This window comes from Tamandua tetradactyla, chromosome 13 (genome assembly GCF_023851605.1).
Source record: "Tamandua tetradactyla isolate mTamTet1 chromosome 13, mTamTet1.pri, whole genome shotgun sequence".
Lineage (NCBI taxonomy): Eukaryota > Metazoa > Chordata > Mammalia > Pilosa > Myrmecophagidae > Tamandua > Tamandua tetradactyla.
The window spans coordinates 6,618,007-6,635,135 of record NC_135339.1 but is presented as its reverse complement, the minus strand read 5'-3'; the positions used below and the strand labels follow the sequence as shown (position 1 = coordinate 6,635,135).

The window sequence follows — 17,129 nt, the reverse complement described above, 5'->3', positions numbered from 1 at the left end:
TCACATCATGGCATCGTCATGTTCTGGAGGGCTGGGGGAAGAGGCCGGGGCAGAGGGCACCGTGGCCTTGGAAAGCCTTGGGAAGGAACCAGGCACCCCAGACTCAGGGGGAGACTCGTCCTTGTGTTCTAGGCCTTCCGTTTATATACTTTGGTCTATGGTTTACGCTATGGCCTCTGCGTTCTTAGTTTCCCACAGTCTGGGTGCAGGCAGTCCCAAGAACTTAAGCAAATCGAAAAGAGAGGGGCAGAAATTTAAGACCCAGGTCTCCCGCATATGAACCGCTCACTAATTTCCACCCAGGGGGTGTAGACACCTGGAGAGTAGGCAGTGCCTGGCCTCAGTGTCCCCAGGCAGCATCTTGCACAGATTGGGGTGGGGGTGGGGCACAAATCTAAGGAACTGGAAAAAGTTGGTGATGCAACAGGAAATCATCCTTAAGTAAAATAAATATAGGTCAACATCTTCACTCCAAATTATAAAATTAACAGATTTGGCTAACTGCCCCTTCTTTTTAATGATACAATGTTTTCCCAAGGGAAAAAAAAAAATGCTAAAATGTAAATGTGTCCCCACTACTTATAACTGCATCAGCATTCTCAGGGGAGAGAACCTAAGAATCCCAGCCCTACCCTGAAACCCCAGAGAAGGACAGAGACGTTCCCTGTTCCCTGCCAATTGCTTCCTGTCCTTTTGCCTCGCCAAGACACAGGCCAAAGCCAGACTCTCTTGGGGAGAACACAAAGCCATACATGTGAGCTGAAGTTCCACATGACCTGCAAGGAACAGCTGATGGAAACAGAGAGCTTGACTTCGTCTAGTTTACACAATTCTTTCCTTTCGCATTCAGCCTAAGACAAATTCTAAAAAAACAAAGCATATACATGAAAAAAAGAAAAGAAACCCAAGAACATATTAAATAGGCCTCCCATTAAGATGAGGCAGTTGGAAAAGAAGTTGACATTCTGAGACAGAATCAGCCACAGAATATAAAAGCCAGGTGTATGTCCTAAAAACAGTAGCTAGGAAATATGGAAACATAGGGCATGGAACCAGCCTCCAAACACAACTACAGACCGCCCTCCACTTCTGGGTGTCTTTTTAAGTGGGTCTTTTGCTGAAACATTTGGAAGCCTCATTCGTGCTTTCATCTAAACCCTTTACTAAGACCCTCTGCTGGGTCTGGTAGGAAGGTGCCTCCAAGAAGGATCCATAGGTCCCTGGCCATGTCCACCTCGCCAACCCCTGGAACCGCCCACCGCGTGCACCCAGCTCTGCTAAGATGGTCACTAATTCCTCTTCCCCCACGTCCACAGTTTGGCACACTCAGTTTTCTCCACGGGAAAGGGTAAAGTCATGCTGTCTGCTGAAGAACCCCTACCGTGTGGTCCAAAGCAAACCCACATCTCCATTTGACTTTCTCACAGTCCTGCAAGAATACATCCTTGTCCCTCCCTTACTCCCACGTTACCGAAACCATCAACACGTCCTTTCATGCTCTCTCATTAGAGATCCAGAGAGTGCCTACTAGACCTACACCCACACCAACATACACCTGCTCCTCTAAAGCGTGAGACGGGGGTCTGGGAGGTCCGAGCAGCCCCTCCGCTTTCTTTGGACAAGGTGCCATGGTTGCCAGGTTTGTAACCAGGATTGAATACAGACATGTCTGCTGAGTTTAAGTTTTTAATCTCTTTTAAATTCTTCCAAGACCATGATAGTTGGAATGAGGGCAGACGCAATGAAGAATTGCTTTAAGAGTCTTTAAATTACACTCTGGCTGTCAATTTGTTCCCTTTGAGTATCTGGACCTGTTGACACTTAAAACATCATGATGTGTGCTTGTTTAATTAAGCAACAGTGCTAAATGTTTAGTAAATCTCATTCCTAATTATCGGTTCCATGCCTCCAGAGAAAAAGGAATTATTTAGTTAATTTCCTCCACTGAAACTTGAAGCATCCATTCCCCATGGTGGTTAACTTCAGATCCAATTATTAAGTTTCCTCTCACATTTTGGGGGTTAAATAGTCAGATGGTAAATTAAATAATCTCACCTTTGCCCCCAAACACTTTCAGGGTGACAGATAGTTTTCCATTTGCTTTTTCCACCCCATGCATTTAAACCTCACATAATCTTAAGTCAAATAACAACTGGGCTTGTTAAAATATACTACTTTGGGGTTACACTGAAATGGTGGTTAAACTGCAGGAGACGGCCTTTGCAAATTGCTTCTATTATTAGCATTTTCACTGTCTAGGAAGACATCTCCATCTTCAAATATGGAGATTAATTTTGGCTCAGCATATTAAACTGTTCCTGAGTCTGCAGGTGGCAGAATTGGCCGAAAAGCCATCGAGAATAAATTTTTATGAGGTCTTGGACTCCAAAGAAAGCTGTTGTACTCCAAAGAGCAGCAGCCTGGAATAAATGACAATGTCACTCTTGGGGACATGGGGTTGGGTTCCAATTGCCCAGTGATGAAGTTTCCCTGGGATACTAGAGGTCAGTCCCTCCAAACTGGCCTGTGTCGAAGCCCCACCACCACCGCCAGGATTGAACAGGCGCCCCAATGCAGGTCACATCTTGGGACTAGTCCAACCTTCTGGTCCCTCCCTAGGACCATCCTCTGCTTGGCAACCTAGAGTCTGGACTGCCTGGGATGGGCCCAGAAAGAGAAATCTGGGAGGAGAAAGAGGTCACTAAGGAGCTAAGGGAGCTTGGGGAGAGCAGAGGCAGCAACAGCAGGTCAAGAAAGGACTAAGGAGACTAAGGGACAAAACACCATTTGGCAACTGCCTGAACATGGGGGGCCAGGATAAAAGGGGGTGAAGGGAGTGTAGATGGCCAATCAGAATCCAGTCTTCGCAGGAATAGGAGGACAGGAATAAGCTGCATTCCTGCTTCCCAGCAGGTCACCAGCATATACCAAGAGTGGAGCATCAACACAGGGTCAGATGTGACCTTTGGTCTAGGGGGTCAAGGTAAAGCAGACTTTAGAAATGATCATTATTTGACAAAAAGCCACCACAACTAGACTGACCTTATTTTGCACTTACATAAAAAGCGGTGGCTCCCTGAAATAGCAGTAAATCTCCAACTCACCTCCAAGGTAACTACTAGTTTGAAGCTGTTATGTACTCCAGAAAAGCCATGTCCTTTTACCTACAGTCATTTGGGGCAACCATGCTTCTTTTAATGCTGATTCAATACTGTGGAGTGGAAACTTTGATTGGAATGTTTCCATGGAGATGTGACACTCCCAGTTGTGGGTGTGGTCTTTGGATTAGATGGAGATGTGACTCCACCCAATCAAGGTGGGGCTCGATTAGTTTACTGGAATCCCTTAAAAGAGGAGACATTTTAGAGAAAGCACAGAGCTGGCAGAGCTGACAGAGCCAACATGAGACCCAGACGTGTAGAGATGCAGAAAGGAAACACCCCTGGGGAAACTGCTTGAAACCAGAAGCCAAAGGGCCATCAGATACCAGTCACGTGCCTTTCCAGCTGACAGAGGAGTTCTGGGTTCATGGCCTCTCCTGAGCCAAGGTATCTTTTTCTGGATGCCTTAGTTTGGACATTTTTATGACCTTAGAACTATAAACTTGTAACTTAATAAATTCCTCTTCTAAAAAATTTCCATCTCTGGTATATTGCATTCTGGCAGCTTTAGACAAACTAATACAGTAATCGTGGAATGTTCCCTGACGAACACAAGAACAGCTTGTCTGTGTCTCTAGGGACATTCTATGCTCTCAGTTTTTAGGATGCAAATACGTATGAAGTTGTTTGATCCTAACTACTTAAAAAGCAAGGCTGTTAGATATTTTCTTTGTCCTAAAGGCATCAAGAACCAAGAACATTTGGGAATCTTGTACTATGCCATGATGTCTGTTCGCTATAAAATGCATTCCAATTCAGAATTCTCTAAACACTCCCAAATAAAGGCAGAGAAGGAGATCACTGAGCAACTAGGTCTCCGGGTTGGAAATCCGCCCAAATCCCTGCTCCAAATCCTTCTGCTTTCATCCTGTTTACCCTGTTATACCAACTTCAGCCTTGATCTGCTACCGTTTCAGTAATGGAGAAATAATCAGACCCAGATCCAGGGGAGTGGGCCTTGGGGGTGGGGCCTTCAAGAGAAAGGACCAGCCACCCACGCAACCCTCCCTAGCATTCCTGGGATCAGGCAGTGCATCGTGGTGAGGCTCACCTCCCCCTGTGGTATCTCACCTGTGGGGCACACATCTGCATCTCACCTGGCTCATGCATGGCACAAAAGCAAGAAGCCATCACTGAGAGATGGCTGTGATCCAAACAGAGGACACCGGGCCTGCCAAGTTGCAAGGGTCAGAGCGGCCCCAACACACAAAGGCTCCTCCTCTGCCTTTCCCAAAGACTGACCCTCAGGATTCCTGGGAAAGTGCCCTGCACCTTCACCCTCCACTGAGCTGGCCCAGAACAACCCTGCCCAGCACAGACCAGAGCCCAGGGAGCTCCTTCCACTGCCCTGAGTGTTGGTGTTTCCTCAGAGTCCATCCTTGGCTCCTAGTCTTTGGGGAATCTTACCACCCCCATGGTTTCACCTACCAGACTCAGAATCAACTTTCCCCAGTCAGATCAGACAGGTGCCTCAACTCACATGTCCCCAGCTGTGGGACCTCTAATGGGTGCGTCCCCCAGCCAACGCACTCTCAATCCTAAACGTCCCCTATGGCCATCTCTTCCTCAGCTGTTCTGGCCCCTCATACTAACCGCATTAGACCCCTCCCCACATCCAGTCAATTATTAAATACTTTTCATTTAGTCTCTTACTGTCACTCCATTCCTACTGCTAAATTCACCATTTCAAGCCCAGGCATCTACAAAAGACTCTGCTTCCTCACCCTCAAATCTGGCCCCCCAAATCCATCCCCCACACAGCCAACAGAGGGATTCCTCTGAAAACTTTAAGGCTTCATGAGCTTTCCATGGCCAAATGCAGAGATTCTCTCAATCTATAGGGATCTTTGGGCAATGCCCATCCTGATCTTTTCATTTTGAGAAAGGGTATCAACACTAAAGGATAGGGGGATGTAACTAATTGATAATCTTGCAGAGGCTGGTCCCTCTAGGTTTCAGGATTTATCTGACCTAAGAGACCTCTGGGAATTATATGTTCCAGGAAGGCAAACCTAGTGCATGAAACCTTTTTAGAGGCTTAGTTCAAGCCACAGGTGTTCTTAAGAGTCAACAGGAGTGCAGTTAGTTGGGGGTTAGCAAACCACAGCAGTTAGTGCTATTTAACAGAAGCTTGCATAAGATAGCCTCTTGACTCCATTTGATCACTCTTGGCCAGTGAAGCCTTATTTTCTTACACTTCTTTTCCCACTTTTGGTCTGGAAGGCATTGTCAATCACACAATGCTAGGGCCAGATTCATCTCCAGGAGTCATGCCCAATATAGCCAGAGATATTCTCACCCCTGAATGTCAAGTTCCATGTTACGGGGCAGGTTAATGAGTTTCCTTGCAGGGTAAGGCTTAAAGAAAGAGAGAGAGGCCACAAGTGAGCAACAAAAGAGGTTTCCTGGAAATATTCATAGGCCTCATTATGAGTAGTCTTAGCTTCTCCCCTACAGAAATAAGTTTCATAAGCACAAGCATCAAAATCAAGGGCTTGGCCTATTTTCTTGGGAGTGTCTAATGGTTGAGGGGGTACCCATAGCCGGGGTTTCCCAGATGGGAAAGTTTCATAGTTATATATATATGTATTCCCTGTTGGACCCTCAAGGGACTCTACCAATACCTTTTAATTATCAGCCCACCATAGTCTGGTGTTACAATAAGCTATACAGAATTACAAGGCCTTCTTCCTGTTCCCGACTCCAGAAGTTTGGATCGTTTAAATGAGCTGTCCAGACAGGTTGATTTAGACATAATAAGCCTCTCTGCCTTTGGCCCCACACAGTACGTGAAGGTCTAGCGGACATACACTATCATCTCTTACCCTGTATTCTGATTTACCTTAGTCCCAGCCAAACTAGCTTTGTTTTTAACTCTAATTGAGGTTTGATTTCTCTTTTGGTAACTTAAGCTGTTGTTATATGTAGCTATGCTAACTTTCAGGGCTGCAGCTGTCCACTCCTGGGTCTTAAGCATCACACAGTTACTCTTAAGTTCCAGGGAAATACCAGCTGATAACGTGTATAGCTAGCGTCTCAGAACCTAGAAATACATTTACAACTCCAGACTAAGTGTGGCAGCTATAAGGGCTTAAAATCTAGGCTTCAATTTTCTTATAAGTATTTCTGAAAGAGACCTTAGCGTATTTTTTCTTTTGTTTCTGGCTTACTTTGCACAACACATTGTCCCCGAGGTTTACTGAGTTTGTTGCATGCCTCTTGATGCTTTCTGAAGCTGCACCATATTCCATCATATAAACGGATCACAGTTCACCATTCTGCTTCTCAGTCACTTTATCCTTCAGCTCTCTCCATCCATTAGGCATCATGGATAATGTTGAAAATAAACAAACCATGTCTTGCAAGGTCCTGGCTTGGTTGTACAATCAGCAGCAGTCTCAGTTTTAGAAAGTTTTCAGGGGCCCATGATGACATAGAACCAGCAAACAGAGCGTCACCAATTATCAAATCAAAACTACCGCTGATCCCCTGTCCCTCCCCTGAACACACACACAAATTATTTGCCTCTGGCAGTGCTATAGTACAATCAATGTCTTCCTGTTAACCACTGGGGCTCGGTGATTCTTTTCTTCAGTTGGAGCTCTGCAGAATAAGCGCTCCAGACAAGATCCACCTATGGCCAGTCCCTGCCTCCCAGCTGATGACCCAGCCATCCCGGACCAGTGGTGAGGGTCTTTGCTCACTGTGTCCCCTGAGAAGCTCGCTTGTTGCCTGCAGCCCCCTGCTCCATCTCTGCCTGCACGAGCCACCAGCATCAGTTCCAGCCTCGTATTCCTCAATGAAATTCCCCAGCACAGGACCCGGCACAGCTGGTGCTCAATGCCCATCGAGGGAAGGAGAAGTAAATTTACTGAATGCCACTGAACATCGTTGCCAATATTATTTTCGGAATATTATGACTTTCATCATAATTTTGTCACTTAGTAGCAAAACCTTCCTTGAGTGAACGGATCACACCTCTTAAGGGCTGCGGCTCGTGTTCTTATCGTGTTGTCCCTCTTCTCTCATTTGAGCCTATCTTCCTAGAAATGACACTCCTAACACCAGCTGGGCCATCCCCGCGGTGATCTCACCCTGTGTCACCTGCCTTCTCAGAGTCGCCCGGCCCTTCCGGCCGTGGACAGAAGCAGTGCTGGCCGTGTTCGCTGCCACGTCGCACTGCAGAGGTGCATCCAATTCCCCTTCATCGTCACTCCAGGCTCCCTCTGCAGAGAGAGTCTCCTGGCCTCCTGGTGACAGTCTGAGATGTGTTTTCCCCAAATGTATCACTCTGCCATTTTCCAAACTAGATCTCATTTTGTTATTTCCTGCCTGCATTTCCCACCTCTCTGGATTCATTTTTATTACATTTCAGTCCTCACTGAAGTTGGGAAGATTTCCCAATTTTGTTTATTTTCTGTAAAATTCATTAGGACGATGTCTGCTCCTTTTTCAATGTTAAGGATGTAACAATTAAGCGAAATCAAGCCTCACCTTGACCCTGGTGCTTTCCACGATGCCTCTCCAGCGATTCCAAGGCCTGTGTCACTTACGGTCTCTCGATCCGTTTTCTATCTAGTGCATCTTGCCCTGTAACAGCCACCTGGCATGGGCAATGGAAGAAACTGTACCGCATTCTTGGCATTTCCTTCTACCTTTTGGGACAGAAATGACACTGACAAGTTCATCTGGTATGACAGGCTCTCTACAGGAAGCCACGCAAGGTTCCACTGCTCCACTGTCTTCCAAAGACTCGCCCCTTCTTTTCTCATTTCCATCGCATTGTTACACGTCACATGGTGCCACTGTTCAGTCGGAAGCACAGCACCACTTCCCACCTCACCCATACACAGTTTGCAGATGAACACCAGTTTAATACTCCCCATTCTCCAGGACGCCCAATTCTCCACTGCTACGGACTGAAGCACGGCCCCTATACAGACACCGTCCAGCCCTGAGCCCCCACCCAGTCCTGAGGGTGTGAACCTATTTGCAAACACGGTCTTCGAAGATCCTATTGAGACGGGGCCAAACAGACCCAGGGTGGGTCTTCATCCCCCATGTGCTGGTTTGAATGGATGTATGTCCCCTAGAAAAGCCATGTGTTAATCTAAATCCTATTTCATAAAGGCAGAATAATCCCTATTCAATACTGTATGTTTTAAACTGTAATCAGATCATCTCCCTGGAGATATGATTTAATCAAGAGTGGTTGTTAGGCTGCATTAGGTGATGACATGTCTCCACCTGTTTGAGTGGGTCTTGATAAGTTTCTGGAGTCCTATAAAAGAGGAAACACCAGAGAATGAAGGAGATTCAGAGAGAGCAGAGAATGCTGCAGCACCACGAAGCAGAGAGTCCACAAGCCAGTGCTTTGGAGATGAAGAAGGAAAACACCTCCCGGGGAGCTTCATGAAACAGGAAGCCAGGAGAGAAAACTAGTAGATGGCACCGTGTTCGCCATGTGCCCTTCCAGCCAAGAGAGAAGCCCTGACTGTGTTCGCCATGTGCCTTCTCACTTGAGCGAGAAACCCTGAACTTCAGCGGCCTTCTTGAACCAAGGTATCTTTTCCTGGATGCCTTAGAATGCACATTTCTATAGACTTGTTTAAACTGGGACATCTTCTCATCCTTAGAACTCAAAACTAGTAACTTATTAAATTCCCTTTTTTTAAAGTCATTCTGTTTCTGGTATATTGCATTCCAGCAGCTAGCAAATGAGAACACCATACAACTGGGTCCTTATAAGCAGAGGAAATAAGGGCCTGGGAGAGGAGACTGGTGAGGAGAGAGACAGCGGAGCCTGAGGCCACCCCCAGAACCCGGCAGGCAGACTCTGGAGGATGCAGGGTCCCATCTGCACCCTGACATTGAACTTCCGGCCACCAATACTGTGAGATAATCAATCCCTGTTGTTTAAGCCGACCAGCCTGTCGCACTTTGCTACAGCAGCGTTGGTGAGCCCAAACACCCACCATGCTTATTATTAATTTGCACAGTTAAAGCATAAAACTGGCCACTTTATGCTCAAGCCTATACTTCCAACCAAAGTTGGGAATAAAAAAACATAATACGTTCATATATTAGTGTAGATTTTTGTTGTAGCAATTTGATTCTTTTTTTTTTTTAAATCACCACACAAACATCCTCAAGGGCAAAAAAAGACATCTGAGAAACCCAAAAATACATAAAGCAAATAAGACAGCAAATATCAGATATAGGGGTGGGTTTGTTATGTGATTTGGTCTTGGGTTTTCACTGTTCTTTTTCATTTGTCACGGTATTAGTAAAAACATTTTACAAGCACGTGACCAAGTAGCTGGACCCTGGAAGGCCACTCTCTCGGGGACAGGCACGAATGAGGCCGGCTGCAGCTTAGACACAGAGCCCTCGACGTGCCTTGGAATTCCAACCCTTTCTCGCCCACTAGAAAGAATATATCAAAGTACTGGAGGTTTGGATGGGCGCTATTACAATAATAGACTTGACTCCACTGTAATAAACAATTGAAATTCCCAAATTGCTAGACTTTAATCAACTAAGTTGGGCACCCCCATAATATCTGTGGGTTTAATTTACTCAACAACTGGCCAAGTGGGCTTTCCCAGTAATGACCTTTTGCAGCCAGGAGGCTTACTGACCATAATCTTATAGCATTCTTATCACCTCCCTCCTTCAGAGAAGAACCCCTGACTTCTCCTAAGTGGTGACCATTCAGAGGTCAGAAGGAAGCCCAGCTAAGGAAAAGCGAGACAGCTTGGAAACCAGGAAAGGGGACACTGGCTAAAGGCATGCAAGTGTCCTGATTTTACAAAACATAAGTAGGAAAATAGGGTTATAAACGGAGTTCATGTGCTTTTCATCTCTCTCTGACAAGTTTCTAGAATGGATTTTAAACATCAGGGTTCTGAAGAAATTAAAAAGAGGAAAGGTAAATTATTAAGAACATTGACAGTTCACTGGAAACATGGCTTGCCAGGCTAATACCAATGGCTTTCCCAATAGGAAAATAATAATTTAAATGGTGCTATATTGGTGAAGTACAGCTGTACTTCTGTACAATAGAAAATCCAGAATTGTTACATATAGGAATTTAACTTATGAGAAGATGGCATATCGAAACAGTTGCAATTTTATCTGTTTGACAGATAATTTAGGGAGAACAGGATCGCTATTTGGAAAAAAAAAAAAAACGTTAAATTAACTATTGCAAATCTTATATGAAACAAAACTCCAAAAAAATGAGTGAAATTTTCATTTTGATCCATTAAAAGTATAAGAGACAAATATGGAAAACATTTCATAAGCTTCAGATAGGGTATACCTTACAGACTTACATGTGAAAACAAAGTACCGTGTGCATTTTATTGAATGCCCATCACATCTCAATAAAAAAAGACAACTGGAAAAAAATGAATGCCGTGAAGGAAAAGTGGCATATGTGACTACAGAAATAGTTTACATTTCTTGAAAATGTGAAATATCTAAATGATAAGCTAAAACAAACCAAGTGGAAAGACTAGTTAGAAACAGGAAGAAACATTTACAAAATAAACCACTAAATAATTAATGATCAGAAAAACATATATATGAAAAAAGACAGCAACCCAACAGAAAAACATACGAAAAGGTATTCAGCCTCACTAACAATTGAATACAAATTAAAACATCAATGAAATATGGAAAGATTAACATCAAACGCTAACAAGGCTGCAGGGAAACAGACACTATCATGCAATGATCACTGGAGTATAAATTATTTTTGTAAAATCTTTTGGCAGACAGTTTTGGCATGGTCTGTTAAAATGTTAAAGATGTAGAGTCTTAGACAGCATATGCATAAACATGCATAGCCAGCAATTCCCTTTCCAGGAATCTAACCATCAAAGTACTTGGAAATGTGTACACGAATGACACTGAAGGTGTATCAGCTGTATTATGCCACTGTATCAGCAAAAAATTGGAAGTTTTCTAAACATCCAGAGATGTTAAGAGAATGACTGAGAAAATTGGAAGAATGATTGACTGCAGTTTAGCATCTCCATGCTGCATAATATTAGTTACAGATAAACACTTGCAGTATATCAACAGTTATAAAACAATAAGCATACTGTTCAAATATATGTGTGGGGGTGTGGGGGTGTGCATAAATGTCAATATATAGGAGAGGGACTCGAAGATATGAACCAAAGTGTTGACAATGATTCCCTCTGGGGACAGGAGTGGAAGTGGGAAAAGGAGAGACCGACTTTCACATTTCAGCTCCTACCTTGTTGGACGCTTGGATGTATAATAGTTTTTGACATCCATCTCTGAGTCATAGAAGCTTAGAGAAACAATGGAGGGACAACACAATGTTGTAAGGACCGTGCTTAGACAGAAGCCCAGGATATCATGCGTGGGTGGTCAAGAAAGAACCAGTGGAAGTTCAGTGGGAGGATGGACGTGGGATCTTGAATATGACACAGAGTTGGGACAAACCAAAGTAGAGAGAGGTGAAGTTTCCCAGATAGGGTGACATCGTCCGCAAAGCAGCACCTCCGCCAAAAGTTCCCCACAAGAGATGCTAATCATTTCATTTATTCATCTGAGGGTCGACTCTGTTCCCAGCATTCATTGCCATCACCATCATCATCATCATCTTCAAAAGATATACTATGTGGACCAGTGCATGCAAAAGGGTCACTCTCAGTGCTGGCAGAAATATAAATTCATTAACCATTCTAGAGATCAACTTATCAATATGTACCAATCTTTAAAATGGGTATACCTTGCACCCAGAAATCTTATTTCCAATACTTTTTTCTAGGGACAAGGACAGTCATGGAGATTTACAGACAAGGATTTGGAATCCCCAAAATGTCCAGAAACGATAACTGGAATCTAAATTATGGAACATTCACATGATGGAATACTATGCTACCAGTAAAAATTACGTTGTGGGAACACATTTAACAACCTGGGAAAACATGCATGATATTTAGTTATGGGAGAAAAAGCTGATCACAGAACAAATGAGTGAAATCAGGTTTTCAATTTTTATTTGTGTAAAAACTATTGGAAGCGCTGACACTGAAGTGGTAAGTTATGTCTGGGGGGAGAAGGTAGCATAAGTAATTTATATAAAATTTGTTTAAACGCTTTTAGTATTTTCCATTTTTTCTATAATTAAACTCTATTATATTTACAACCGAAAAAAACCAACCCATGGACATTAGGACAAATAATAATGAAAGCCAGCACTCACAAAGCATTACATTGACTCTTTGCATGTATAAACACAAGCCAGCCTTCACTTGTTGCACCAGGGGCTTGCAGCTACAAAATTAGAAGAGACCATGCACCATACCCTTCTTTCTTAGATTCACCAGGAAAGACAAGAAACTTCATGTCATCTGACAGGGAGGCGAACATGGTTAAGTCTATTTCCAAGGAGTAGAGGGGAAGAGGCAGTATTAGAAAGGAGTTTCCAAGGAAAATCCCCCTCTCCCATGGATGGCTTGAGAGTCCTGACGGGAGGAGGGAAACAGAGTGAAGACAGAACAGAGTGAAGAGTCAGAAAAGAGAGACTCTGAGATGTGGTGGGAAAAAGTTCTCCAAAACACTTCAGAGAACTCCTACTTATACTCCTGAACCCTAACACCTGTGCCCACAGAACTTTCTCTGCTGCTATTTTTGTTCTCCAAGTAACAACTATTAACCTGAGGTGGAGGTTTGAGAAAACAGGACTAGAGGCCAATATGCCAAGGGGGATAAGCAAGGCCAAGGGCCCCAGGGAAAGGTGGGTCTCTAGGACCCGCAGCCCTGCCCAGGGCAGACACAGCATGTGGCCTCTTCACACTCACCCAGTCACCCCTGCCTGGGGCAAACACATGCCAACCCTGACAAGCCAATCTAGTGTGGGCCGTTTTTATGGGATTATCTTCCCTTAATGTCCTAGGTCGGAGTCACCTGGAAGCCAAAATAGAACACTAAAAGGTACGCTCACTTCTTCCCAAGTGTTTGGTTTGGAAAAGGCCAAGGTAGCGTGAGAAGCTGCAGACCCTGGGGCCAAGCCGATGGAACAAGCGAAACTCCACTGTGCTGTGAGCCCCGAACTGCATCCAAGTGAGGCCAGCTTTGGGGGGGTAACATGAGGGCCAGTGAGCGAGCCAGAGAGGAGAGGGGAGGAGAGAAGCGGGCGAATGAAATGGGAGGGATAGGAGATGGAAGGGGAAGAAGAGAGAGAAGAGAAGGGGCCTTTTGAGTGGAGGGAGAGAACCAGAGGAAGTAGGAGAAGGGTTTTTCTTTCCAGTGACGTCTTACAAACTGCCTCCAGCTTTCGGAGCAAGCACCCAAATAAGTGCTGTAGAAGGAACCCAGCTTCACACGCTGAAAGGAAGGACACACTAAGTAAAAAACCAGACGATTCTGCTTACGTGAAGGCAGTGAACCTTTTTAAATATTCAAAATGGGAGAATATCACTTTGATCACTGCCAAGAGAGTTAGGATATGGTTCTAAAATATACTGTGAGAGAAAAATAAAAAAGATATATAGAAGGTCTTATGTTTCAAAGAACTAGGTGATGTTCAGAGTGGATTTCCTCCATAGCCCTTGGGCATCTGATGTATTTTGCTTTCTGTGCCAAAATACATATTTATACTAACAGTCATTTGTTTTCTTATATTAATTTGCCTAACAGCATTTTAAATAATACATCATTCCATGCTTAAGAACATTACAAGCAAACTCCAAAGACAAGCAAAGTCTGACTACTTTAAAGATTATTCATAACAATTACCTACGTTAAAATTCCCTGTATTCATATACGACATTAAAAATACCTATCACAGCTGAGTTTTTTCTCTTCAAAAAAGCCCATGCAATGGGCGGGCCACGGTGGCTCAGCAGGCAGAGTTTTCTCCTGCCATGCCGGAGACCCGGGTTCGATTCCTGATGCCTACCAAAGCCAAAAAAAAAAGCCCATGCAAACAACACCACTAAGGCCTACCAAATTATTCAATTGAGCAACTGAATAATTGTCCTGGCTTGCAACATAAAAATATTATATTGTCTGTATAAAATAGATTTAGATTATTTCTCAAGCTTGGGGCTACCGGCTTTGCTTCGTGATTCTCCTGATCACAATTCAGGTTCATTTGCGTTCAAGCCAGATCAAATTCAAATTCAGAGCAATCAAAGGATTTTCAGGTATAACGGAAATTATACCGGAATTGCACCCAACCCCCCATCTATCTCAGGAGGGCAGGCTACCTGGCTCCTCTACCCTCTTCCAGGTGCATTTCTTGGTGAGGCTTGGAGCATGCCCTGGGATAGCTCAGAGCCACCCGGCTGCCCCACTCTCAGGATTCTTCCTTGGTGCCTCCCTTGCAGTTGTCCAGAGCCCCCAGCCACAGAGGTCAAGGCTGCCCAGTCCTGCCCCAGCAGCGAGGCACACAGCCATTCCAAATTCCACACATGGAGAGGTTTTGCCCAGAAGGCTGGGTTGGGTGGCATGGGGGTGGACACACCCTGTTCTCTCCTTGCTCCCCCGTCTACAACACGTGTCAGTCCCCACGCCCAGATAAAGGTCCCTTCTGCGTCCCCGTCGCCAGTGGGGCTCATCGATGCTGCCAGAGCCCTCCTGGTGGCCCCCGCATGGCAGCCTGGCAGAGGGGACCGGACCGGCCTTACCTCTCATCTCCGTGGCCGACGAGCCATTGGACCACGCCGTCCACTTGTTTCGGAGCCTGCTGACCTCCTGGGCTTTGCAGATGTAACGGCCCTGGTCCGCGGGCCGGAGTGCCAGGACCGAGAGCCGGTACAGGACCCCCCGCCTCTCCTCGCGCAGGTGCAGCCTCCGGCGGTGGGAGCTGCGGCTGTAGTTGCCGTAGTACTGCACCACTCCGAGCTTCGTCATCTTCACCATCAGGGTCTCCTGGAAGCCGGAGAGCGCAAAGAACCAGCGCACGGCCAGCAAGCTGTCCTTCCGCCTCCTCTGTGAGACGTGGCAGAGAAGGGTGGCATTGTCCCCCTCCAGGAAGTCCACCACGGGCCCCGGGGACACGGTGACGTTGAGGGCCCCACAGACTTCTGCAGAGAAAGAAGGGAAGGGAAAAAGGTAATGGAGGGGGGTGCGAGGGTAGTGTTCAGTGGTGGAATCCTCACCTGCCATGCGGGAGACCCGGGTTCGATTCCCGGTCCATGCACTTCCCAAACAAACAAAAATTCAACAAGTGGTGCTGCAATAAGGGGATGCTCACATGCAAGAAGGATGAAAGGTGACCCCTGCCTTTTAGCCCCTTTTAGCCTGTGGATAAAAAGTGTGCTTCTCTCCTGGAGCTGGAGAAATGCCTCAAGGGGTTCATTTTCTTGGGGCTCTGCATTACCAGAAGGGCGGGCTGCCGCTGCTGCCTTCTGTGCTCACTCTCGGCCAGAAGAAGGGACTCTCGGGGGGGCTGAATCTCTGGGGGCTCCCATTTCCTCATCTCTGAGATAAGCCCTTGAGTCTTCATAAATGCCAAAACACGCCCTGACTGCTTGAACCCAGGCATTTTTTATTTTATTTTTAAAATTATCCGCTGACATCTACGATTCAGACGTCACCTAAAATTTGGGCTTTTGAGTCTCTAGGATTTGAGTTGGATTTCTTGAAAACTTCCTGCCCACCTCACATCCCCCTGCCTCTCCTGCTTCTGCCTGCTCTCCAGCAGTGCTGTGGTCACTTGTCCAATGGCCTGTCCACCCAGGGCCACCCCGGGCTCCCAGCTGACCTTTTCCTGGGCTCCTTTCCCTGGTCCAGCTATTTCAACTGCAGCCCAGGAAGATTATCTTGGGTGGGGGGTTGAACTCATCCCAGTGAGCTGGAACCACAGGAGGTTCCCAGTTTTAAGTCCTTTTGGAGTCAACATCCATGGTCTCAGAGTTGGTGCAGGAGTAAAACACAAACAAAAAAGGATCAAGAGACTCTCCCAACTCCCTAAAAGATGCTGCTGTTCTGTTCTCAGGTTGACCTTCAACGGTGTCACCCCGGTGCCCACCCAGACCAGCCCGGCCAATACAGACCCGCAAAAGCGTAGGGCTGAGCTTGCCTGCCATGCCCGAGGACCTGGGGTCGATTCCCAGTGCCTGCCCATGTTTAAAAAAAAGCATAGGGCTGATACCTTCTCCTAGGAGACAAGGTAGATGGGACACCTTGGGGTGGTGCAAGATGGCCATGCTGCCCCTGGAGTTCCTTGGAGCTCCCTGGGACCTGTTAGAGCTCACTGGAGCTCACTAGACTTGAAAAGTTCTCTTTGCAAAGGTTGCCCCAGAACCTCTTTCTGTCCAATCAGGGCTCTCATCTCATCCATCTCGGTATCCCCACCAGATACTGCCAAGTGGACATTTCAGGAAGCACCATTCACTGCCAATCCATTGTACAAATGTGCCCCTAGGGGTCATCCCAAAATGCAAGCTTTCACCCCCCCCCCATATGCCAAAATCACCTCCTCATCACAAGAAGGTGCTTGAACCCCATATGCCAAAAAGTCACCAAAAGCCTTGAACCCTAGTCAGGGCTTCAGGTGAACAGAGGGGAAAGAGGAAAAAAGAATCAAGAGGGATTTGAACATTTGACAGGGAGGCTGGGAGTCAACAAAGCCAGGTCCTGGGGGGAGGATGTGTTGTCATGTAAAAAATACTTTTCATTTTATGTTCCAGGCAGTAAGGTCAACATCAGTAAAAAAGACCATCCCCTTCTATGGTTTCCACTACTGATTCAATAAACACTTCAAGAGATATGATTTGGGGGACAATTTTTCTTTCTTATTTCTTAGAAGTGAGACACTAGTCCACCCAGATAATCCAGGATTATCTCCCTAATCTCAAAATTCTTAATTTAATCACATCTGCAAGGCTATTTCCCATTTGCCAATGGAGACGTGGATGTCTTTGGGATCCATTATTCAGCCAACCACACCACGAGAGGCTTTTGATACCTTAAAAA

At 45.7% G+C, this 17,129-nt stretch overlaps 1 protein-coding gene across 2 annotated transcripts in view; it reads right to left on the bottom strand.

Moving 5' to 3' along the window:
* The window catches only part of VSTM4 (V-set and transmembrane domain containing 4), a 110,524-nt gene that overhangs the window by 88,679 nt on the left and 4,716 nt on the right, over positions 1-17,129 (bottom strand). For both annotated transcript variants that reach the window (XM_077124650.1, XM_077124651.1), the window contains exon 2: positions 14,837-15,235. In XM_077124650.1, the coding sequence (XP_076980765.1) occupies positions 14,837-15,235 (399 nt within the window). The remainder of the gene's footprint in view (positions 1-14,836; positions 15,236-17,129) is intronic.